Raw genomic sequence first — 26,340 nt, 5'->3', positions numbered from 1 at the left:
TGGATGGGTTGGTCTAATTGTTGTCCATTATGTAAATCGTGTAGTGAAGATAGTTCCCATTTATTCAATTCCTATGTTAATAAAATTTAGGTGTATAGTTTTGTTTTGGCATCCAATGATTCATCCTTGAAATGGGACAAGCCTATTCTTGAGAGAAATTACAAACAATGGACAAAATACAAGTCCAACTCTTCATATGCAACATTTCCAATTATTCTAATTAATACCCTCTAGTGGGTAGGGAAATCAATTATTTTTCCAATGAAAAGAAACCCCTGTAGAAAGTTTAGTAGGTCCAATTTTGAAGTTCTACAAGGAATATAAAGCAATCATAAAAGTGAAACAACCACGGGTCCCCATTATGCCACATATTAATACCGAAATCCATTGGGGACTTTTTGACGATGACTCCCAAGGTCACCCTGCTATAGTGGAGTGCATGTTGTTTTATTCCTTGCACAAATTGTCACTTTCTTATGAGATGTTGTCGATGTAGGGTTCAATTTTTTTTGCTGAATTCACTGCTCTTCTAACTCTCCCATTCGTAGCATCTAAAAAATATCACTAAGTTGCAAATCCGGGTGACTCAACACTGGTGAGTGATTGGGCATTGACCAAAGTCGAAGTCAAAAATATTTTTCTCCACAGAGTGACTCATGACATAAGGGATGCACTCAAGTACTTTGAATGGACTTTTTTTCTCATACATCCTCAAAGAACACAACAAACAAGCTAATGCGTTATCAAAGGAAGGTCTAGAGATGCACATAATGACTCATGACATAAGGGATGCACTCAAGTACTTTAAATGGACTTTTTTCTCACACATCCTCAAAGAACGCAACAGACAGGCCAATGCGTTATCAAAAGAAGGTCTAGAGATGCACACAGTGACTCATGACATAAGGGATGCCCTCAAATACGTCGAATGAACTTTTTTCTCACACATCCTCATAGAACACAACAGACAAACCAATGCGTTATCAAAAAAAGATCTCGAGATGCACATGAGATACTTTTCCATCACAAAAATCTTTATAAAAATGATGTTTGACCAGATGATTTTTCCTTTAATAACTTTTCATCACAATCTTATAAGTTTTTGTAAAATGATCAACTTTAGAGCTGTGATGAATTAAACCAATAAAAGAAAAGCAATTTTATAATTGAAACATATATGGAAGAGACTCCTACGCCTCTGTGCGAATAAAAAACATGATTTTTCCTCTAATAACTTTTCGTCACAATCTTATACGTTTTTGTAGAATGATCAACTTTGAGCTGTGATGTATTAAACAAATAAAAGAAAAACAATTTTATAATTGAAAGAGATATGGAAGATTGCGAATAAAAAACAGCCTCTCCTAACAAAAGAAAACACCATCTAAAACCAAAGCCAACATATAAATCAATTGAGATGGTCACACAGATGAAACATGTTCATGCTGGACAATGCAGCACGCATTGGAGGAATGGCGTGGACTTAGAGGCATAACATGGGTTCCACTCAAAACACAAATGCGAACCTCAAACTGACGCGACCTCAGCGATACAAAGAAGTCACTAAACCCTAAACCCTTAAAGCCCAAGGGTTGGAACCTTCGGCATCAAACAGTGTTTACGGAGAGCCGATTCCCGTGACTCTCCCAGGATGGCATCTCGAGCATTGTCGAGGTCTATTATATCTTCAGCCAGATCTGCACTTCATTCAAGTGGGCGCAACACAGTCAGCGTGAGAGCCGCATCAGCAGGTGGTGGCAGCACCGGCTCATCTGCCACCGCCAGACCACCTTCGTCTTCCGGTACCACAAGAAATTATCTATTTAGAAATGACACCGCCAGCTCCCGAAGGCGCTTAGCAGAGTCCACGATCCCATTACACAATGCTGTTGCAAATGCGAAGCTTAAATCTCACCTCGCCATCAACTCCAGCCCTTGCAGTGCCATCTCTCTCGGTATTCACTCTCTGCCTTAAACCATTTTTATTTTTTTGGGGGTTGTGTGTTAAAACTGTTTGCACACATTCTATCACTTTGTACTCTGGACTGCACCAATGTTGGGATCTCTGTTTGAAATAATCCTACAAACTCAACTCAATGCAAGGCTTGTGGGATACCAGGAAACTTTAAAGATTTAAAAAGCCCATCGAAGACCCTCTGGTAAAATGATGGGTTGCTTTGGCGCAAAACAGCCTTTTTCGCGAATTCGTTTGAGGGGCTTTAGGGAAAGACTTGCTTAAGATAGTAGATTAAGGGAAGACTTCATTTAAGCACTAGACAGTCTGTGCTGTTTAGATACATGTTGAATGAAGACCCTTTTAAACCCATCATTTCAACAAGAAGTCGGTAAAGATGGCATTAGCGGAAAGTACATGAAACTTGTGGATCTAAAAGAGCTCCTCCTCTGGTTCTAAAACTATATAAATGTTCCAAGTTTTCTGGAAAGATCTTCAAGAGAGCCAACAAGGCCTTGGTTTACTTGTGAGATCAATGGAGGACTAATCTATCTACCATTGTTCCATTCTCATTGTGGTTTGCACCAGCTAAATGACATTTGTTAAAAAATATGACCGTATGAGGTTAGGTACAAGTCCTAGGGGAGTTAGGTGGAATGGTTACTATCTCTCACCTTTGTACCCAAGCCGAAACAAGTTCCTTAGGGCATGTTTCTTGAAGTAACTTCCAAAGAAGGAAAAAGCTTTTCAAGAGAAATAATCTGCCAAAGAGGGAAAAGCTTTTCAAGAGAAATAATTTGCCAGAATATGCCAAAGATTTTCAAGAGAAATAGTCTGCCAGAATATGCCAAAGATTTTGCTGCAAAGCCAAAATTTATTTAATAGATAAGTCTTAGAAGGCTTTTATGACGCTTGCAGCTTGAAAATCTTAGACATGCTAACATATGACAGAACAAAATGTTATAATTTTAAAAGTCAACTACAAAAAAAGAAGGCAAAAAATTGGCTACCTGTCCTTTAACCCATCTGTATTCCCCCACCACAATTTGGTGGTCGTTCCTAGAGATTTTGGACAGTCAACGAATTGCAAACACAAATGCACACCTAGAGACAACTTTCTCTTGAAATTCTCTTTTTACTTAATATTCATTGTATTGAGAAGTGCTTTACAACGCTGTATGGGGGAGATGCTATAGTGGAGCATTAGATCAATGATGCATTAGATAAAAAAATAATAATGAAAAAACATAATGTCGGCGCAATTAAAAAACTACTAAAATTAAAAAGTAATAAAAATAAGTTGGCTCAATTCAATTTTTTATATTGAAATTTTGTTTTATTGATTAAAATTACAAATATTTTTTTTGGAAAAAAATTCATAATATGCATATCACACTAAAATAAATTGAAATAATAACAATGCATAGTTGTAACCATGGTATCTCATAATTTCATGTTTAAATTTAGTTAATAACCATATAAAAACATAATACTTACAAGACAGTCATTTTCTAATATATATATATTAAAAACCTTAACTTAGAACTTCATGTTTAAAATTTAGATTTTCTTGATAAACATATGAAAACTTAATATATACAATAAAGTTTTTTTCTAAGCTATATATATATATATATATATATATACCTATTACCATGTATATGTGTTAAAATTGGCAACTAGGGCCAAACTCCATGTGGGTCATCTTATTTATGGCAATTGATATTTTTCTTGGATCCCTCTCATCGAGAGGTGTAGGATTGATCTAAAGATCATCCGATTTTGATAAGTACTCATGGAGATATGATTTTGTTTGTGTGATGGGACAATTCGTCAAGGTCGGCCAACAACCAAATAACCCCCACGTGTGCTTAACGTTTTAGTATAAAAGGAGGTGACTTGATAGTCATTTGTACACACACTTCACTCTTGATTTCTCTCCACTTGTTTTGCTTTTAGTGGAAGAGAAGTCTAAGAGGAAGGAGCCCTAAACGCAGGTCTAGAAGGAGACCCTATTCACTGTAAAAGAAGGATACCCTAGCCGCAGGTCTTGTGAAGGTTTGGCCACAGTTCAAAGGGAGATCTAGCACGGTGAAGGAGGCCTAACAACTAACCCTAAACACAGTCTTGTCATACCTTAGATGCCCTAATCTATACATTGTTTGAGACAACCCTTAGACGTTGGAAAAGAGGTAGTAAAAAGGCTCCCTAACTCGCTGCCCTAACCAACAAAGAAGGTAAGGACAATGTGGGTGGTTTAGGGTTGTTAGAGCCTCTTGGTGACTGCGTGGAGGGTTGTTCCATGCTACAGAGAGGCTGAGTTAGGTAAGGAGAATTGCAGACTGTTTGTGGGCAGCTTCAAGGTAAGGGTGACACTGTTTTGGTTGGCTATAGGTGACAACAATCCCTGTGGTAGGCCGCAGGCCTTGCCTAACTAAAATAGGGATAGCGTGGAGGCTTCTTGGGCTGAAAAGTGCCCAGAACAACGACACGAATGGAGGAGACCCTTCCTTGATAAGGCCGCAGTCTTTGAGGGATGTTTTAGGTGACTGTTTGAGGGTTGTTGTTGCACATGGGTGCCCTAACTAGTCACAGTAAGGAACAACATCAAACACAATCTTTTGCACCTCCTATTTGCTGTAAGAAAGAGACATTGTTGTGTTTTAGGTGCACATCTTGTCTGCTGTCCTAAAGACCAGCCACATTGAAGGGAGAGGTCTCTTCAGATGAGGAGATCCTATGTGTTGTCACAAAAGGTTCTTATCAGCAGTTTAGATAAAGGAACTGCTACCCATACCTTTGATGAGTAGAAGCTCCTATAACACACAGATCAACAGTGTACATATTGATGACAACATTGTGTGTTTCCTAGGACTGTGGGATCATAGTCTATCTAGTTGCTGGGCTAGGCCATAGGCCATAGCCAGCAGCTAAGGCAGTGTGGCAGCATGACTAAGGCAGTGTGGCAGCATGACTAAAGCAGTGTGGCAGCATGACAGAAGTTATGGAGCAGCATGGTGGTCAATGGTACATGGTGCAACATTGGTACATTAATGGGAACTGCAAGTACAGTGCAACATAGTGCAATGAAGAGCTCAACAGTACAGTGATGGGTACAATCATGTTTAGTGAAGCATGATGAGATGCAGCATAATGATGTTGAGGTGCAACATGGTGCAACACAGTGAGGTGCAGCATGATGATGAGGAGCAACACAATGATAGGTGCAGCATGGTGATAGAGTCACCTTGGAGAATCAGTTGAAGCAACATGTTTTCAACTGAGTTCAACTACCTCATGTATCATCTTCTTAGAGATGATCTATGCTCTTATTTAGATAAGTCAAAGTGTTGACTTTTGTTGTAAATGTACTATCTCTTTCTCTCTCTGCTGAACTATTGAAGAACATATAAGAAGAATTGATCAAGGGTTTCCCCACATTGGGGTTTGTCCCTGGCTAGTGCCACATCTTGTGTCCCCTTGTCTTGGCTTGTCTTTTGCGATTTATGTTTATGTTCTATCTGCAATTTACTATTATGCTGATGTGATTGCTAATTTGGAAAAAATATTGAGCTAACTATGAAAATTGAAATAAATTGCTCTAAGCATAGAATATACCTAAAATTAACAATATGACATTAAAAAATTAAATTAAAAAAATTATAAAACATGTCAGTGAAAAATGGCATACACATATATATGTAGTTATATGTTTATGAGGGTTTTAATAGACTTAAAAATAAGAATATTTCTATATATAGATATGTGAAATATATGAAAAATACATATAAAAATATTAAAAAATAAAAATAGTAGCTATGAGTTATAAACCCATTTTACTATATAAATTAAAATATTGATGATTCATATTCATAACCTTGGTATTTCAAAACTTCCTATTTAAATTTAGTTAATAAAGATATAAAACATTTATAGTTTATTGTTCATATATATATATAAGCAACATGGATCCATCTTAGCTTTGAATCTAGCAAGTTTCGAGGGGGCCAAAATTCTTGAGGTGCAAATCTTACCTCAAGTTTTGAATTCAAAAAGAGGATTGTATCTTGAGAGATTTGATCCTTGGATAATTTTGAATACTAGCCAAATTTATTCTCATAACATTTTATTTTATCCCCAACAATTTATTTATTTACTCAAATAAACACTAAATTACAGAAAAATAAACTCACTAGTATTTTTAACTTCTAGAAATAAATATATGCAACAGAAATTAAATCAGAGAGATCAAACACACGTTATAAAAATAATTTACCCACAACAATTCTTCGTCATCTATTAATATGGAAAATTTGGGTTTTCGACCCACAAAGATATAAGGAGAAATACAATATGCGGAACCTGTAACTCGACTCCCACAGAATGAATTTGGCCTCTAGGAAATCAACCTCCGGAAGAAATTGGCCCAAATACTTAGCTAGCAAAATTGACCTATGCCCTCCTTGCATGTAAAATCACAAGGGAATTTTTTTGCGCTAGATTTCTCTTCAACTGTTAGGGTTTCAATACAATTTCTCCTCTAAGCAATAAATTTTCAAAATGCAAAGAGTATAACCGCATAACAGTATTGCCTTCAATAGAAATAATAACCAACAATATAAATCAATAATCGATCAACCAACCCTTGAAAATAAGGGTACCAAGGAGGTGTTTTGTTAAAATTGGCAACCAGGGCAAAACTTCATGTGGGTCATCTTATTCATGGATGATAATATTTTTATTAGATTCCTCTTGTCGAGAGGTGTAGGATTGATATAAAGATCATCCGATTCCGATAAGTATTCATGGAGATATGAATTTATTTTGATTATGGAATTATTATCAAGCCGACCTACAACTCATGTAGGCTCAGAAGCCCAACAGTCGCATCTATTCACCCACCAATGTTGTGTATAAATATAAGAGGACTTTTCGTCATTTGAACTCACTCATCTCATCACAACTCTCTGTTTCTCTACTGCGCAGAAATGAGTCTCTTCTCTACTGCGCTGAAATGGGTCTCTCTCTCACACATGTGAAGCCGGAAGCTGTTGAATTTGAAGCTGTAACTGCAGAAGTAAAGATTGACTTGCGTGGCCTAGAATATCTCCTCATCTGAACTGCGCTGTAGGTTCATCTGAACCTCCTCTAAAAGCCGCAACTTTTGGTGGTGGAATGAAGTCAATCCGACGGACGGTTTGCAAGATATCGACTGCCCTAGTTTGAAGCCGGAAACTGCTGAAACTGAAGATGCAACTGCAAAAGTAAAGATTGACTTGCGTGGCCTAGAAGATCTCCTCATCTGAACTGCGCTGTAGGTTCATCTGAACCTCCTCTGGAAGTCGAAACTTTTGGTGGTGGAATGAAGTCAATTCGACGGTCGGTTTGTGAGATATGGTCTGCCCTAGTTTGATAATGAAGCCGCTAATGTTGATGCTGTTGATCTAGGGTTTGCTACTGCTGATATGAATAAGATTTATTGTACTATTTCTCTTTGCTGAATTATTGAAGATAAAAGAAGATTTGATCAAAGGGTTTCCCCACACATTGTGGGGTTTGTCCTTGGCTAGCCGCCACATCTTGTGTCTCTTGCCTTGGCTTGTTTTCTGTCGATCTGATCTAGGGTTTGCTACTGCTGATATGAATAAGATTTATTGTACTATTTATCTCTGCTGAATTATTGAAGATAAAAGAAGATTTGATCAAAGGGTTTCCCCACACATTGTGGGGTTTGTCCCTGGCTAGCCGCCACATCTTGTGTCTCTTGTCTTGGCTTGTTTTCTGTCGATCGTTTAATGTTCTATCTGCACTTTACTTTATGTACATGTGATTGCTAATCGGTGGAATATAATAAGAAAAAGAAGTAAATTGTTATAAGCATAGAACATACCATAACTTAACATGGTATCGGAGCTGAGGTGAAGACAAAGCCTAAGCAAGAGCAAGAGCAATCATTGAAGAGAAGATTGGCAAGGCTATTCTAAAAGAACTATGGGGTCCTCAACACTCTTCCCTGTCGAAGACAAGCTCCGTGAGAAAGCTGACTATCATGGATGGAAGATGTCTATCGATCTAACCCTAGAGGATCAAGGAGTGTTGGGTCACGTAAGAGGCAATATTGTTGAGCCTCCATCAAATGCACCTCCTGCTGTCAGGAAAAAATGGAAGAGCGGAGAAATTAAAGCGAAAAAGATCATCCGGGACTCTATTGACAAGCGCTTGGTAGCCTACATCTCTGATCTAGACACCTCCAAGGAAATCTACGATAGACTGGTGAGTTTATTTAAAGTTAATGATGCAAATCAAGTTTTGTTTCTTAGAAATAAGCTGAGGGAAATCAAGAAGGGTAAAGATGAAAGTATGCAAGCATACTTCTTAAGAATCACCGAGATCAAGAACGATCTCCTATCTATTGGGGAAACTATTACTGACAGAGAAATGGCACTCACAACTCTCGGAGGATTACCATCTGAATGGTACTCTTCTGAACAATAATGTAATTCCTAGTTTCGAGGAATTAATGACTAGATGCATTCAAGAAGAAACAAGGGTAGAAGAGCAGGAAATGCCCTTGTCTAAAGGTCCTCCTGCTGCTTTTTCTTCTCATGCTAAGAAAAGAAATAATTTTGGGTCTAAATCGAAAAGAAAGGTTGGATTTAAGGGTGGAAGAAAAGGACGATGTTTCATTTGCAATAAAGCAGGTCACTATGCAAGGGAATGCCCTGATAGAAAGGACTCTCACCGTGACGATGATCAAAATCCCTCTCATGGTAATCGAAGGAATGGAAAATTCAACAGCAAAGGCAAAAGGAATGCGGGAAATCAAGGAAGAGGGCAACCATTCAAGAAGGCTAGAAATTCCAGGTATGAATCTAACACTGTTGACAATAAGCAGGCTGAATATTATCTACCAACTGCTCTATCTACCTCTGCTCCTTCGGACTCAATGGGAAGTTGGCTCATTGATAGTGGTGCCTCAAGACACTTCACTGGTTACAAAGAAGTACTCTATAATCTAGTAGAGAAAGAAACTAACCTGGAAATTGTCCTTGGAGATGACATGAAATACCTAGTGAAAGGTGTAGGCAATGTTTCTCTTAAACTGAATCAAGGTAATACAATTCACTTACAAGATGTATTATATGTACCTGATCTCAAAAAGAACCTGGTATCCATCTCGGCAATGGAAGACAAAGGCTATAAGGTAACCTTCAGCGATGGTAAGGTACACATATGGAAAAATAATGTTAAAGATGCTTTCACTCTTGGGTTTCGAGTTGATTCTTTATATCAAGTCGGTGGAAGTCCGCTAGGTGTCATGTCTTGTGACAACGCTTCAGTCCGAACTTTGGCATCGGAGGTTTGCCCACCTTCATTACAAAGCTCTACCCGATGTAAGACAGATGGTAACAGGGATGCCTGAATTCCAAGTAGAGAAAGAAGGTGTATGTCTGGGATGTGCCGAAGGAAAGCTCAAAAGGGGACCATTCCCTTCAAGTCAAAGCAAGACCTCCGATATATTACAACTAGTTCACTCAGACATATCAGGTATGATGCCTGTGAACTCCTTGGGAGGATACTCATATTATCTCACTTTTACAGATGACCATTCTCGAAAGACCTGGATATACTTCTTGAAAAAGAAGGATGAAGTGTTCCCTTGGTTCCGACACTTCAAAGCCCTAATTGAGAATCAAACCGAAAAGAAGATCAAGATCTTAAGAACTGACAATGGGACTGAATATGAATCTAATGAGTTCCATGATTTTTGTAAAGAGGTTGGCATCAAGAGGGAGACTACTACACCATATACTCTTGAACAGAATGGTGTGGCAAAAAGGAAGAACCGCACAATTATGGAAGTTGTCTGGGCCATGCTACATGATCAAAGACTTCCGAAGTTTCTATGGGCTGAAGCTGCAAACACTGCCGTATATGTACAAAATCGATGCCCTCATCAAGCATTGGGTTCCAATACTCCTGAAGAAAAATTCACCGGTAAGAAACCTGATGTTTCTCATTTTAAAATTTTTGGAAGCCCTGTATACTTTCATGTGCCAAAAGAGAAAAGAAATAAATTGGGTGCATCTGGAAAGAAGGGAATTTTCGTGGGCTATGGTGAAAATACTAAAGGCTATAGAATCTATGTAGCCGGTCAAAGGGAAGTCGTATTTAGTCATGATGTCACCTTTGACGAAGATATGGCTCTCAACAAGGTGAACAATCTTCTGACTTTGAGGAGCTCTCAAGAAGCCGACACCAGGGAACGAAAAGAAAAGGATGATGAATCAATGCCTGATGTAGAAGAACCCATGGATACAATTGATCCTCCTCCATATGAGCCTTCCTCGTCTAGGAAGAGGCCTTCATGGCTTAGGGGGTTACTTGATGATGCTGAAGGACATGCTGCACCCCGAGGAACCTTTCGTGAAAGTAAGAAACCTAATAGGTATCAAGGATACCTGACCATCATGAGCACGATCATACAAAATGAGCCTTCGTCATTCTCAGATGCCGTCAAGCATCAAGTATGGAAGGATGTTATGACCGGAGAATATGAGTCTATCATGAAGAATGATGTTTGGGAAGTAGTTCCCAGACCCCAGGACAAGACAGTTGTTACTTCCAAATGGCTTTACAAGATAAAGCATGCAGCAGATGGAAGTACAGAAAAGTATAAGGCTCGTTTTGTTGCTCGAGGTTTCTCCCAAAAGGAAGGTATAGACTATGATGAGATATTTGCACCTGTTGCCAGATATACGACCATCCGCTCGATCATAGCCCTTACCGCTTCACAAGGATGGAACCTACATCAGATGGATGTCAAGACTGCGTTCTTGCACGGCTCGATCAAAGAAGAGGTCTACGTAGAGCAACCCGAAGGATTTGAGATTTATGATCGAAAATCTCATGTATGCAAGTTGAAGAAAGCTCTCTATGGGTTGAAGCAAGCACCCCGAGCTTGGTATGAGAGGATCGATAGCTACTTGATGAAGCTGGGATTCACTAGGAGTGAAGCTGATCCTAACCTTTACTTTAAGGTTGAAGATGACAAGCCTCTCATGCTGGTGTTGTATGTGGATGACCTCTTTCTAACAGGTGCAGACCCTCTCATTCACAAATGTAAGAGGGAGCTGGCTTCTGAATTTGAAATGAAGGACCTAGGACTGATGCACTACTTCCTAGGACTTGAAGTGTGGCAAAAGCCAGGAGAAACTTTCCTATCTCAAGGAAAATATGTGAAGATATTGGAGAGATTCGGAATGGTGGACTGCAAGCCTGTAACTACCCCAATGGAGCTTGACGTCAAGAAGTTAAGCGGTAGTGCTGCTGGACCTATTTTACGAAATGCTACCGAGTATCGGCAACTCGTCGGAGCATTAATGTTCTTAGTGAACTCCCGTCCAGATATATGCTTTGCAGTGAACACGTTGAGTCAGCATATGGTTGAACCCCATCACATACATTGGATTGGTGCCAAGAATCTGCTGAGATATCTTCGTGGCACTATCACTTATGGGTTAAGATACATTGCCGGAGATGTGAGACTATTTGGATACACAGATGCTGATTGGGCAGGCAATGTGGAGGACCGTAAGAGCACTTCCGGGTGTTGTTTCTCCTTGGGATCTGCTTCGATATCCTGGATGAGCAGGAAACAAAAGTCGGTGGCTTTGAGCACCGCCGAAGCAGAGTATATTGCTGCTAGCATGGCTTCCTGTGAGGCAGTTTGGTTGCGAAAGCTCTTCAGTGAGTTGTTTGGATTCACATTGGATACCACTGTGATCCTTTGTGACAACCAGAGTGGGAATCGTTTGTCAGAGAATCCCGTATTCCATGATCGCTCCAAGCATATTGATATCAGATACCATTATATTCGAGATATGGTGCAACGGGGAGCTATAAGGCTCCAACATATCGGTACAGATGAACAGGTCGCCGACATTCCGACAAAACCCCTTGGGAAAGTAAAATTTCTGACTTTCCGTGAACAACTTGGAGTTGTTCAAAGACCCTCCAATGAGGGTCATGTATGATGCATTGAGCTCTGGGAGCTCCAGGGGGGTGCGGGGTGCTTCTTGGAGCAGCATATGACCACAAGATGATTCACTATCCCCTGGTGGTATACATGTACACCCCGTGGCGACATTATAGCAGGATTGATGTGTTCTCTTGTGAGGCCTGGATTGATGTGTTCTCCACGGCGATTGTAGCAGGATTGATGTGTTCTCCTGTGAGGACAGGATTGATTAGTTCTCCTGTCGAGGCATCCTACCCATGCAGTCTGGGACTCATGGGAAGTACCTCTCATTTGATCAATGAGCAGGGAAATGAAGTTAGGGACCATAGTAGTACCGATGGACGCATCGTTGTATCTATCGTACTTCCTACGCTAGGATGACCTCCATTGATCTGGGATCAATGATACTGGTCTGGGACCAGTGGTAGGAGTTGTACCATACTATGACGCTGACTTCGGGTCGGTTGAGACTGGTCTGCGACCAGTGGTACATACTCTGAGACTGACTTCGTGTCAGTGCAGTACTGGTCTGGGACCAGTGAGAGTGGTACATACTATGAAGCTGACTTTGGGTCGGTTGAGACTGGTCTGGGACCAGTGGTACACTATTTGAGACTGCGATACTGGTCTGGGACCAGTGGTAGGAGTGGTACTTACTATGAAGCTGACTTCGGGTCGGCTGAGACTGGTCTGGGACCAGTAGTACGCACTCTGAGACTGACTTTGAGTCAGTGGAGGATGATATTGGTCTGGGACCATTGGAGTTGTACTCACTATGACGCTGACTTTGGGTTGGTTGAGACTGGTCTGGGACCAGTGGTACATACTCTGAGACTGACTTTTGAGTTAGTACGATACATCCTCGATCATTTCTTCTTCTTCATAATTCGGACAAAAGCAGAGCAGAATAGAACAATGCAAGAGTAGAGCAAAACAGAGCAAAACAGTACAGATCAGTGCAGGGCAGAACAAGACAAAGTAGAATAGGCAGAATTGAGCAGAGCAGGGCAAGGGTCAGACTATATAGGGCAGTGCATTTGATGGATGAATAGTAACGACCGATAGACAAATTACAGATGAAGTTCTCCATGGTTGATAGGGAGTGTTAAAATTGGCAACCAGGGCAAAACTTCATGTGGGTCATCTTATTCATGGCTGATAATATTTTTATTAGATTCCTCTCGTCGAGAGGTGTAGGATTGATATAAATATCATCCGATTCCGATAAGTATTCATGGAGATATGAATTTATTTTGATTATGGAATTATTATCAAGCCGACCTACAACTCATGTAGGTTCAGAAGCCCAAAAGTCGCATCTATTCACCCACCAACGTTGTGTATAAATATAAGAGGACTTTTCCTCATTTAAACTCACTCATCTCATCACATCTCTCTCTCTCTACTGCGCAGAAATTAGTCTCGTCTCTACTGCGCTGAAATGGGTCTCTCTCTCACACATGTGAAGCCGGAAGCTGTTGAATTTGAAGCTGTAACTGTAGAAGTAAAGATTGACTTGCGTGGCCTAGAATATTTCCTCATTTGAACTGCGCTGTAGGTTCATCTGAACCTCCTCTAAAAGCCGCAACTTTTGGTGGTGGAATGAAGTCAATCTGACGAACGGTTTGCAAGATATCGACTGCCCTAGTTTGAAGCCGGAAACTGCTGAAACTGAAGCTGCAACTGCAGAAGTAAAGATTGATTTGCGTGGCCTAGAAGATCTCCTCATCTCAACTGCGCTGTAGGTTCATCTGAACCTTCTCTGGAAGCCGAAACTTTTGGTGGTGGAATGAAGTCAATCCGACGGTCGGTTTGTGAGATATGGTCTGCCCTAGTTTGATAATGAAGCCGCTAATGCTGATGCTGCTGATCTAGGGTTTGCTACTGCTGATATGAATAAGATTTATTGTACTATTTCTCTATGCTGAATTATTGAAGATAAAAGAAGATTTGATCAAAGGGTTTCCCCACACATTGTGGGGTTTGTCCCTGGCTAGCCGCTACATCTTGTGTCTCTTGTCTTGGCTTGTTTTCTGTCGATCGTTTAATGTTCTATCTGCACTTTATTTTATGTACATGTGATTGCTAATCGGTGGAATATAATAAGAAAAAGAAGTAAACTGTTATAAGCATAGAACATACCATAACTTAACATGTTTCCTAGGCATTTCTCCTTTTGGCTCAGGGAGAAACATAAATCACCTTTTGTCGAAGTGATATTATGAGTTTATTAATATCAAGGGGGGCTAAAGTACTTTTATGTGGAAATGTACTAGGTACTTTATGTTAAAGTGTAACTAGGTTCGGTCTTCATAATGACGTGTAATTGTGATTTTATGTAATTGATGTAAAGAAGAAAAATAAAATTATTATTGTAATGCTTGTCTCATGGGTTTCATGAGCAAGGAATTTATATTTTTAGTTATGGCTCCCATTGTGAACCTTTAGGTTTTGTCATCATGTCATAAAAGTCAAATTGAGTCAATGTCATGTATGAAGGATCATTCTTGGGCATGTAACATTTTTGTATGAGTCATTAAAAGTATAAGAAGGCCCTCCAAGACTAAGCAAAGGCATCTCCTTAAAGTCGGCTACAAGATGGAATAAATGATCTTCACCAATGGACGTGTCGGCTCACCCTCTAACAAATCAGCTTATAAGCATGGGCAAATCACTATATATAGGTAGCTCGTATCTCATTTGAAGGCAAGCAATTCGGTCAAGGATAAGTTTGCAATAAAGAAGTGCGAGAATCATAGAAGGAGACCTATATCCAAGCAAAGGAAGGAGGAACGTAATTTTTGATCTGTTTGGGATACTTTACTCCACACGTGCGAGGAAAAGGGTGTTATCCACTGCAGAAGAAGCCGAGTTCTTGTTGTGATGCTCATAGGTCAAAACAAAGAGAAAATCAAGGTGCATTACAAGCCGAGTTGCCAAGGAAGAGATCTCCAACCAAAGCGAAGAACTCAAGGCATAAGAAAGGTCATTTGCATGTGTTAGGGTTTCTGAATTAGGGCCGAAAAATGTTGTAGGTTTGAAGTAGTGTCAAGGAAACCGAAATTCTGAAGAGTAGCTGAGAAGAAGGAAGGAGTAGAGGTTTGACTATTATTGACTAAAGCAAGAAGGATCTTTACAAGTAAGCTTTGTGTCTTGGTCTTGGAGTGGCAAATAGGTCAAGGGTCTTGGTCTTGGTATTTGTTAATTGGAGTCTCTATAAGAAAAAAAATTCGTTTGGGTTTTCCTCTCAAGTGGGAGTGGTTTTGGCCCTGGCTGATCGCCTACAGTCTATGTCTCTTGTCTCTTTACGGTTTATGCATTGGTAGCTGTTCGATGAAGAAGAACACTATAATAACTCAAGTAAAAGAAGATCCTAATCTAAGAAGTAAAAAGCATTCATAAGCAGTTATCTAACAAAGAAATCACCTAATTACTTTGCCCTAGATTTATCAACATGGTATTAGAGCTAAGGTGACAAAGTCAGGGAAGGACATCTTATCAAGGGACACTCAAGGATCAAATCTCGAGGAAGGCATCAAAGCGAATCTAGAAGATCATCTTGAAGTCAAGATCTACAAGGAAGTGTCAAAACCCTAGATCGAAGAAGTAGTCTTGGATCATCAACAAAAGAAGACCCTACAACTACTCCAGTTGAAGAAATCTACAAATCCAAGCAACTTGGAATCTATTCATCCAAGAGGAAGCACTTCAAGACAAATATCATATTACTATCTTGAAGAAAAACCCTAGTTCAATCAAAGAAGCATTCTTGGGATATGCACTTAATCTTTGAGTGGAAAGTATCTTAAAAGACTACACATCCAAGGAAGCTAGATCAAAAGGCGTTGTCATCATAAAAAAGGCAATCTCCTTTTTATTGAAGCAAGGATTTCATTTGGAAGAAGATCATCCAACAAGCATTAAGACATCTTCGTCAATCATCATCAACAAAGGGATCAAGTCGAAGATTCTGTTTTCACTTGACAAGTAAGTACCTTTTCTTCTATAATCTAATATAGTAAAATCACTTCATTTTGCAAGGAGATCTATAAGCTAGTTGGGTCATCGAACTTCCTTGCATGGAAAAGGAGGATAAACATAGTCCTCGAAGAAAATGAAGTCATTGATCATGTCAATGGAAAAGTCTCCAAACCATCCGAAGGACAAGCACTATTTGAATACATGGAAAGGAATCTAAGGGCTCAAGAGATTCTTATTGAGTCTGTCAAAGATCCCCTCATTCCCTATATAGTAGACCTGGAGACATCAAAAGAGATACATGACAAGTTGGTAGAACTATTCTCTAAAAGTGCGAAAGAAAGGTCATATCACATAGATTTGATCTATATAAATTGAAGGTATCAAAGGATGAAGGGATATCTACATGTCTCTCAAAAGCATCTCAAATAAGAACTCAACTGCAAGATCCAGGAGAGATGATATCTGATAAAGAAATGGTCTCCATTGTTCTAAATGCATTAACTGATGAACAAGTTAACCTTGTATCAAATGCCCGTGAGGAGAAGAAAGCTATCCCATTCAACAACTTGTGGTTTCTATGCAAGATAAAAGAAGACAGGTTGAAGGCAAAAAGTGATGAACGACTAAGTGAAAGGGGTCATCTGTCAAACATTTACTGGAAGGAAAGGGAAGTTCGGGAAGCATAGTTCTCAAGAAAACATGGCTAAGATTCAATGCTATGAATGTCAAGAATATGGGCATTACAAGAAAGATTGTCCTAAGCTCAAGAAGGACAATAATAAAAGAGGTAGAGAAAGAAGCCCATATCACAGAGGAAGTGGAGGAAGCTGAAAAGAAGAAGTCCAAGAAAGAGGAAGTAAGAGATCTCTACTATGACTGAGATAGTCTTCCTCACCTAAGTTCTTTTCAATTTCTTGCTCTTAAGTCTTATGTTGTAAGACATGGCTATCATGATTCACTAAGAACAATGATGGGATGCATCATGACATCATAGAAGCATTGAAAGCAAGAGCTCGTGACATCATCATAGAAAAACATGTAAAGTGGTTGAAATTAAGGACTATAGCATTCACCTTTGAAAGGATATAGCTCTTGGTAACCTCATTAGAAGCGTAAGTGACACTCATGAAAAGGAAAAAGTCATCTAGGACAAAGCTCATCATTCATCAATCAAAAGGAAACATCTGCTGGATAGGGATACTCAAGATCCTCAAGATTCTCTGATGGAATCTTCATCGAAAGATTCACTGATCTAGAGGGGAAGCAAGTGTTTCATTAGGAATTCCAACTTGTGGAATTCATGGGATGATGGTATGATATCATAGGAGGTGAAGCAGATCAAGGGATTGAAGTTCTTTCAATCAAGGAAGCTACTGAAAGAAAGTCCAAGATGACCTAAAGGAAAATGGAGGTATGTATGCTTGTATTCGATATTTTAGAGTCATGTCATATGGTTGCAGGTATCATAAAGAAATGATCTATCTCAAGAGCATGATCAAAAGAAAGGATCTCCTCCTTCGAAAGGATGTAGGAAGGCATGGGTCACACATTCACTAGATGAAATCAACATAATATGTCCTCATATGTAATATGAGGTGGTTGACAATAATTGGAGGAACTCTGATTGGAAGTTCTTGGGAATGAAATGTGTGAAGAAAGGAAGGAAGAAATATGCAACCATGGAAAAGGCAATCAACATCCAAGGACTAGAAAATTTGACTAGGATATCTCCATGAAAGATATGAAGACTCTGATGAAGTCTGAAAAATAAAGAGACCTTTGACAGAGTATATCTTTTGGAGATGTGTCAATGCATATGCAAGATGCTGATGCAAACTAGGAGGTGTCATGATGAAAGACCATCACAAAGGTAATTTTGGTGTAAGTGTTCATTTCTTATTTTTGAACAAATATTTGGATGGGCTTATGCAGGGTTGCCAAGGGAAGAGCTATGGATGTCTTCCACCACTGTTGACCATGTAGCAGAAAGAAAGTTCTTTCAGGAAACATGGCATGAAAGAAGGCAGCAGGGCATGAAGGAAGGCTAGATATGGATTGATGGATCACTTTCCGATGATGACATGATTGACTCATGGATGAAAGTGATGGATGGTCTGTTCCCTATGAAGAAGTCCCAAAAGATGTAGACTCTATGACAAAGAAGAAATTCATGACATCGAAAGGAGTTTTACAAGCAGCTGGTTGTCCCATGATCTCCACCTAGAGAGCTGTTGGAAGCAAGTCCCTGGTCAAGAGGGAGCTTGGTCAAGTCCCTATTTAAGAGGGAGCTTGGGTACATTCATTTATGGAATGGGTTGGTCATCCCTAGTTAAGAGGGAGTGACAGTTGTGGTTCTCTATCTCATGTGTCATGCACTAGACCAAGACTAACAATTGTAAGTCTTAATGAAGGCCATGAGGAGAGAGATAGACACATCATTCTTGTCTTCACTTGGGAAGACAGAATGGAGTATTGGGTAAACACCTGGCATTCGATGCTCTTTGAGGATGAGTTGGCATCCAAGATAAGAGTAGTCGTAGAGGATTGATATTCTTTGAGGACTGGGAATGTAAGATAAGAATAGTCCTAGGGGAACACACCCTGAGAACCCGAGTGGGGTATGTTCTGAGAGAGACAATGATGAGGGTGTGTATACATCATTGGTCTCGCCAGCATTGAGCTCAGATCTTGTGGAGAGATAGAGCTCTTAGTCAAGGCCTTGCTATGTGACAATGCTAGTTGATATGTTGCTAAATAGATGGGTTACCAATCCGACCCTTCTTATGAGAATTCTTTAGATTGAGAATGTCTAAGTACCATTATGAATACCTCCCTAGTTAAGAGGGAGTGTTGAAAAGTGTAACTAGGTTCAGTCTTCATAATGACATGTGTAATTGTGATTTTATGTAATTGATGTAAAGAAGAAAAATAAAATTATTATTGTAATGCTTGTCTCATGGGTTTCATGAGCAAGGAATTTTATTTTTAGTTATGGCTCCCATTGTGAGCCTTTAGGTTTTGTCATCATGTCATAAAAGTCAAATTGAGTCAATGTCATGTATGAAGGACCCTTCTTGGGCATGTTACATTTTTGTATGAGTCATTAAAAGTATAAGAAGGCCCTCCAAGACCAAGCAAAGGCATCTCCTTAAAGTCGGCTACAAGATGGAATAAATGATCTTCACCAATGGACATGTCGGCTTACCCTCTAACAAGTCGGCTTATAAGCATGGGCAAATCACTATATATAGGCAACTTGTATCTCATTTAAGGCAAGCAATTCGGTCAAGGATAAGTTTGCAATAAAGATGTGCGAAAATCATAGAAGGATACCTATATCCTAGCAAAGGAAGGAGGAACATAATTTTTTATTTGTTTTGGGATAATCTACTCCACACGTGTGAGGAAAAAGGGTGCTATCCACTGCAGAAGAAGCTGAGTTCTTGTTGTGATACTCTTAGGTCAAAACAAGGAGAAAATCAAGGTTCATTACAAACCGAGTTGCCAAGGAATAGATCTCCAACCAAAGCGAAGAAAATCAAGGCATAAGAAAGGTCATTTGCATGTGCTAGGGTTTCTGAATTAGGGCCAAAAAGGGTTGTAGGTTTGAAGTAGTGTCAAGGAAATCAAAATTCGGAAGAGTAAACGAGACGAAGGAAGGAGCGGAGGTTTGACTATTGTTGACTAAAGCAAGAAGGATCTCTTCAAGGAAGCTTTGTGTCTTGGTCTTGGTATTCGTCAATTGGAGTCTCTATAAGAAGAATAATTCGTTGGGTTTTCCTCTCAAGTGGGAGAGGTTGTGGCCTTGGCTAATCGCCTACATTCTGCGTCTCTTGTCTCTATGGTTTATGCATTGGTAGCTATTTGATGAAGAAGAACACTACAATAACATAAGTAAAAGAAGATCCTAATCTAAGAAGTAAAAAAAGCATTCACAAGCAATTATCTAACAAAGAGAAATCACCTAATTACTTTGCCCTAGATTTTTCAACTCTTTAAGTTATTAAAGTCACATGTGTTTTAAAAGTTACTTCATGTGAAAAAGTACTAAGTACACTTTATATTATTAAAGTGACCTTTATATTCTAAAAGTGATTTTACGAGGAAAAAGTGACCATGGTACTAAAACATTAAAAGTACTAGGAGGCTAATTAATAGAAAGGAGGGGGACCACATTAGGAGGGGGTCAAGTAGGGGTTTGATCTCAACCATTGCTTTCAATGATCTAAGGTTTAATCTCAACCCTTGATTTCAAGGGTTAGGGTTCTCTATTTTAAAGGAAGACACAAAGGGAGAAAAGGAGTATTGAGCTCATTCATTATTCTCATGAGAGCATTGGGGAGTGGAACAAGGAGAAAGGAGGAGAGCTTAAAGCAACTCTACAATGGAAAAATAGGTGGAAGACCACAATTCAATTCTCTTGGAGGCTGCATCTAAGTCAAGGAAAGAGTTTGAAGTTAAGAAGACAATCACACTCAACTTTTATACATAGGTTGAGGGCCTCTTTAGAGGCAAGCTCAGTCATAATTTGAGTGTACAAGAGTTTTGGCAGCAAGTTTCTTTGACGGCGAAATCCTGGGCACCCTCAACAAAAATTTCAGGCCCTATCAACATGAATTTCGGGTCCCTTTCTAAGCTGGAACAATGTACAATTTAAGGCCAAGTTCATTGTATTGATTATGAAGGAGAGGCTTGCTATTGGTGCAAGTGACCCGTGCATTTTAGAGAAGAGACTATTGACTGTTTAGTGGGTAATCCCCAACATAGAAGAAGCTGTTAAGAGACTGTATTCTTCACTGAAGGGGGCAGACTATGGGTACAAATATTAGTTCATAAATTTGTGTAAAAGAACCTCATAGATGCTTCAAAAGGGAAGAGATAAAGTAGAATCTCTTATTGCATTTTGTTTTAAGAAATTTTTAAACAAGCAAAAATAAAATCCTTCTCCAACACTGGTTTTCCCCACTGTGGGGTTTTTCCAGGGTCAAGCTTGTTGAGAAATCTAGAGCAGCTAGATTAGGGTGATTTCTCTTACTATGATAACTGCTTGTGATGTGTTTTTACTTGATATACTTGTAGTTAACTTCTTATCTTGATTATTATAGTGTTATTTTATCATCAAACAACTACCAAACAACAAAGATCAATGAGACAAGAGGACACAAAATGTAGGCTTCTAACTAGGGCCAAAATCTCTCCTCTTGAGAGAAAAACCCACAAGAATTATTCTCTTCTTATAGAATCTTCAAATGACGAATTCCCAAGACCAAGTCAAACCTCTACTTTGATCAACTTCTCTTCCATAAAGTCAACGCTAGTCAAACTTGCTCCAATGCTTCAGATTTTGGCCTCTCTTCAGAATTTCGGCTTGATGGTTAGGACTGCAATTTTCGGCTTTCACTGCAGAAACCCTAGTTGGCACGTGTTTGAAATTGATGGTGAATCTTGCCTCCTTTCTCCTTCACTTGGTCAACCTTTTCTTCCTTGACAATCTGACTTGCAATCTTGACCCTTTTTGACACTAGATTCGACTCCTTGTAGTGGTTGCAATTCGATGTTGCTGCAACAGAATTTGCCCTAGCTCTTTCGAATGTGTGAGAGATTTTGCCCCAAAAACAATCCTTAAAATTATGTTTCTTCTTCTGTGGAATCTTCTCTTTCTATGCTCTTGTTCTTAGTCTCTCTGTTGTTTTTCCATGTGCTGAGTGGATGCCTTTCAAATGAGGTCGAGTACCTCTTATATATATGCTTATCATGGTGGTCGAATGGCCCTTATGAGGTCGACTTGTCATCCCTTGAAGGCCGACTTGTTTTTCCTTGTAGGTTGACTCGTTGATGGCTACATTGACTTGTCTTGGATGGAGTCTTATGACACTTTTTGACTTACAATAATTTTCTTGACTTGATACAATATGCTCAATGGGGTCTTTCATATATGATAATGACTCAATTGACTTTTTGACTCAATGAGAAAACCTATAAGCACTCAATGGGTGCTTGATCTACAAGTAAAATTGACCTTGAGCATGAAACCCATGCTACAAAATTAATAATATATATATATATATTTTTTTTAACAATATACAAGAATCAAGAGTGCATTTCATATTATGAAGACTGAACCTAGTTGCATACTTCAATAGTCCCTCTTAACTAGGGAGGTATTCATAAAACATACAAGGTACTTGGACATTCTCATACTGAAAAATTCTCATAAGAAGAGCCAGATTGGTAGGCCATCGCATAAGCTATCTTATCAACTTATATTAGTGCATCTCATCATATTAACCAACATTGTCACATAGCAAGGCCTTGACTAACAACTCTATGTCTCCACAAGATCAGAGCACAATGCTGGGGAGACATTGACTTATAGACACCTTCATCATTGTCTCTCAAGGCACATACCCCATTTGGATGTTCACAATGTATGTACTTCTAGGACCATTCCTATCTTGGATTAACACATCCTCAAGGAACTTCCTTTTCAACTACTCTTATCTATTGGATGCCCTACCTCATCCTCAAAGAGTATCGGAAACCAGATGCTTACCCAATCCTCCATTCTTTCTTCGTAAAGAAGACAAGAATGATGTGCCTATCTATCCCTATCAACTAGGGAGGATCATTTCATTCCTATAAAAGGAATATACCCAAGTTCCCTCTTACCTAGGGACTTGCCCAATCTCCCTCTTAACTAGGGATTTGTTATCAACAACAACCATTTGCTCCTCGGTGGAGATCATGGTACTATCAACTGCTTGTAGAGCTCCTCCTTTCGGCATCATGTCATGAACTTCAATTTCTTCACCATGGAGCTATCTTCTTCTAGAACTTCTTTGTAGGGCATCGACCATCTTCTTCATCACTTCCCTTCAACGAAACATAGCGTTGAACCAATAGTCATGTCATCTTTTTCTTCACTGGGAAGTGATCTTCTAGTCCACATCTGGCTATCCTTCATACAACTACCTCTTCAAAGTCTTGCTTCCATCAGGATCTTCCATCCAATCTCATGAGTACTAGTTGTAGATGACATTCTACAACCCTCTCTCGGTAGCCCTGTTACAAGCCAACCGTATGTCTTCTCAAAAATCAAAGTTGAACGTCAAATCAACATTACCATCTTTATGATGGCCTTTTGTCATGACATCAGTTTCTTGCAACATCAACATCCTTTCGCATACTGTATGAATCCATCTCGAAGACATACATGATCAAGGTTCTGTTTTTCGAGCGTACATATCAAGGTCTTCATACCTTCTCCATGGGGATGTCATAACTAATCCTTCTTGTTATCAGATGTTGATCACTTATCTTATCTTACGTGATTATGGATATATCTTTCACGAACTCTTCTTTCATTTTTCTTCACATATGGCTTCCTCAATATCTTCTATACATAGTTCCTTTCATCATAGGAACCATGATTGCCAACCACCTCATATTCTTCATGAGGTCATATCAATTTTAGAAGAGTTCAAGGTACATTATATTCATACCTTCATGTATCATCCATAAGGAAGAGTCCCTTCTTCTTCAGTCATGCTCATGAGATAGAGCATTCAACCATTCTATCTGCAACCATATGACTTTATCTATCTATTACCAAATAGACATACCTCTTCCTTCTTGTGGTCATTTAGACTTCCTTCTAGCAACTTCCTTTCCTTGCTTGAAGATGAACATACTTCAACTTGACATGTTGCACATCTTTGTCATCATACCATCATGCTTCTAAACTGTGGATCCCACACAAGGTGGAATGTAGACTATCTGCAAGACACTTGCTTCTTCTAAGTAGAGATGAATCTTCTAACAAAGATTCCAATGGAGGATCTTGATGATCCTCATTCTGCAAATGCTTCTCTTCTAATGATGATGATGTATAATGATCTCTTCCTTTTCCCATCTTGCTAGATGACTTTCTCCTATTATTCTATGCTTCCAATGAAGATGTCACGATCTACTTCCTTTCTATCATGATGATTACTTCAACCATATAAACTTCTACTTCAACTATCTTTCCATGACTCTATGATGATGTCATCTCAATCTTTGCTATAATGCATCTTATCATACATGTGATGCTTTTTATCATAACTGCTATCTTCTATAAACTGAAAGGAACTAAGTATATGATGTTATCTTAGTCATAGTAGAGGTCTTTTACTTCCTCCTCCTTTGTATTCTTCTTTTCAGGTTCTATTTCTTCAACGACATGGGCTTCATTTCTTTCTTTTCTCTTCTTGTTGCCCCTTTTGAGTTTAGGACAATTCTTCTTGAAGTGCCCATATTCATTACATCCATAGCATTGAATCTTTGACATGTTGATCTTCTTTTGAAATCCTTTTCAATACTTCCCTTTCTTCTTTGCCATAGTTGCAAATGCTTGAGTTTGTTCACTTGATCCAACATCGTTCTTTGCCTTTAGTCTGGTTTCTTCAATCTTGCATAATGACCATAGATCATTGAATTAGGTAGTTTCCTTCTTCCCATAGATGCTTGATACAAAATTGCCCCATTCATCAGGTAGTGCATTGAGCACAATGGTGGTCATCTCTCAATCATACATTATTTCTCCTAGTTCTTGTAGTTGATCTCTTATTTGAGATACCCTCATAAGGTATGAGGCTACCCCTTCTTCCTTTGATACCTTCATCTTATATAGTTCGGTTCTCAATGATATAATTTCTCCTGCAGTGCTTACAGAGAACAATTCTACTAGCTTTTCAAAGATCTCATTTGCTGTCTTCAACTTTGCTACATAAGGGATAAGGGAATCCTTAATCGATTCAACGAGGATCCTTTTAGCCCCTATCTCTCCTTTCATGTATTTTGATAGAGCTTGAGATTGCTCGAGGAGGTTTGGTGATTTATCCTGTGACATATTCACTTACTTCATTTTCTATGAGGATCAAATCTATTCTCTTCTTCCATGCAAGGCAATTTGATGACCCAACCAATTTGTTGTTCTCCTTGCAGAAAGAAGTCATTGTAGATTGAGACATAAAAATATGGAATACTTATTTGTCAAGTGAAGATGCTCCTTTGATGATGATATCTTCAACTTGATGCCTTCTTGATGATGTTGATAATTCAAGATGCCTTCTAGATGATGATGACTTCCTTGATGACCTTCTTTCTTCAAGTATGCTTGAGATGTAATCCTTTCTTCAATGAGAGGGAGATCACTTTGATTTCTTTGATGATGACGACAGTGCTTCAAATGTAGAGTCTTTCTTTGAATGGAGGTAGGGTCTTTGAGGTCTTCTTCTTCTTCCAAGAGTTGCTTCCTTCAAGATGATGTGTAGATGATATGATCCTTGTGATGGATAGTCTTCCTAGATGATCTCCTTATACTCGATCCTTGTGTATTCTTCTTTAATTGAACGATCTTCAAGCTACCTCTTCTTCTTGTTGTAGTCACCTTTGCTCTGATACCATGTTGAGAAATCTAGAGCAGCTAGATTAGGGTGATTTCTCTTACGTTGATAACTACTTGTGATGTGTTTTTACTCAATATACTTGTAGTTAACTTCTTCTTATCTTGATTATTATAGTGTTCTTTTATCATCAAACATCTACCAAACAATGAAGATCAATGAGACAAGAGGACACAAAATGTAGGCTTCTAGCGAGGGCCAAAACCTCTCCTCTTGAGAGGAAAACCCACAAGAATTCTTCTCTTCTTATAGAATCTTCAAATGATGTATTTCCCAGACCTATGACCCAAGATCAAAACCCCTCCAACACCAAGTCAAACCTCTACTTTGATCAACTTCTCTTACACGAAGTTAATGCTAGTCAAACTTGCTCCAGTGCTCCAAATTTCAGTCTCTCTTCAGAATTTCAACTTGTTGCTTCAGGATTGCAATTTTCGGCTTTTACTGTAGAAACCCTAGTTGGCATGTGTGAGAAAATGATGGTGAATCTTGCCTCCTTTCTCCTTCGCTTGGTCCAACCTTCTCTTCCTTGACAATTCGACTTGCAATCTTGACCCTTTTTGACACTAGATTAAGCTCCTTGTAGTGGTTGCAATTTGGCCTTGCTGCAATAGAATTTGCCCTAGTTCTTTCACACATGTGAGAGATTTTGCCCCAAAAATAGTCCTTAAATTTCAGTTTCTTCTTCGTTGGAATATTCTCTTTCTTCGCTCTTGTTCTTAGTCTCTAGCTTGTTTTTCCATGAGTTGATTGGACGCCTTTCAAAGGAGGTTGAGTACCTCTTATATATATGCTTATCATGGTGGTAGAATGGCCCTTGTGAGGTCGACTTGTCATCCCTTGAAGGCTGACTTGTTGATGACTAGGTTGACTTGTCTTGGATGGAGTCGTATGACACTTTTTGACTTACAACAATTTTCTTGACACGATACAATATG

At 39.1% G+C, this 26,340-nt stretch overlaps 1 protein-coding gene across 1 annotated transcript in view; it reads left to right on the top strand.

The window, feature by feature from the left end:
• The first annotated feature begins 1,376 nt into the window (after positions 1-1,376).
• The window catches only part of LOC149152509 (uncharacterized), a 55,299-nt gene continuing 30,335 nt past the window's right edge, over positions 1,377-26,340 (top strand). Inside the window, exon 1 of the mRNA XM_089441115.1 lies at positions 1,377-1,955. Coding sequence (XP_089297241.1) covers positions 1,652-1,955 — 304 coding nt within the window. The 5' untranslated portion in view covers positions 1,377-1,651. The remainder of the gene's footprint in view (positions 1,956-26,340) is intronic.

Source organism: Pinus tabuliformis, chromosome 9, assembly GCF_031772625.1.
Source record: "Pinus tabuliformis cultivar Carrire ecotype Pingquan chromosome 9, CPIR1, whole genome shotgun sequence".
Taxonomy (NCBI): Eukaryota; Viridiplantae; Streptophyta; class Pinopsida; order Pinales; family Pinaceae; genus Pinus; species Pinus tabuliformis.
The sequence above is the reverse complement of the archived record's forward strand: the minus strand, read 5'-3'. Positions and strand labels throughout refer to the sequence as shown.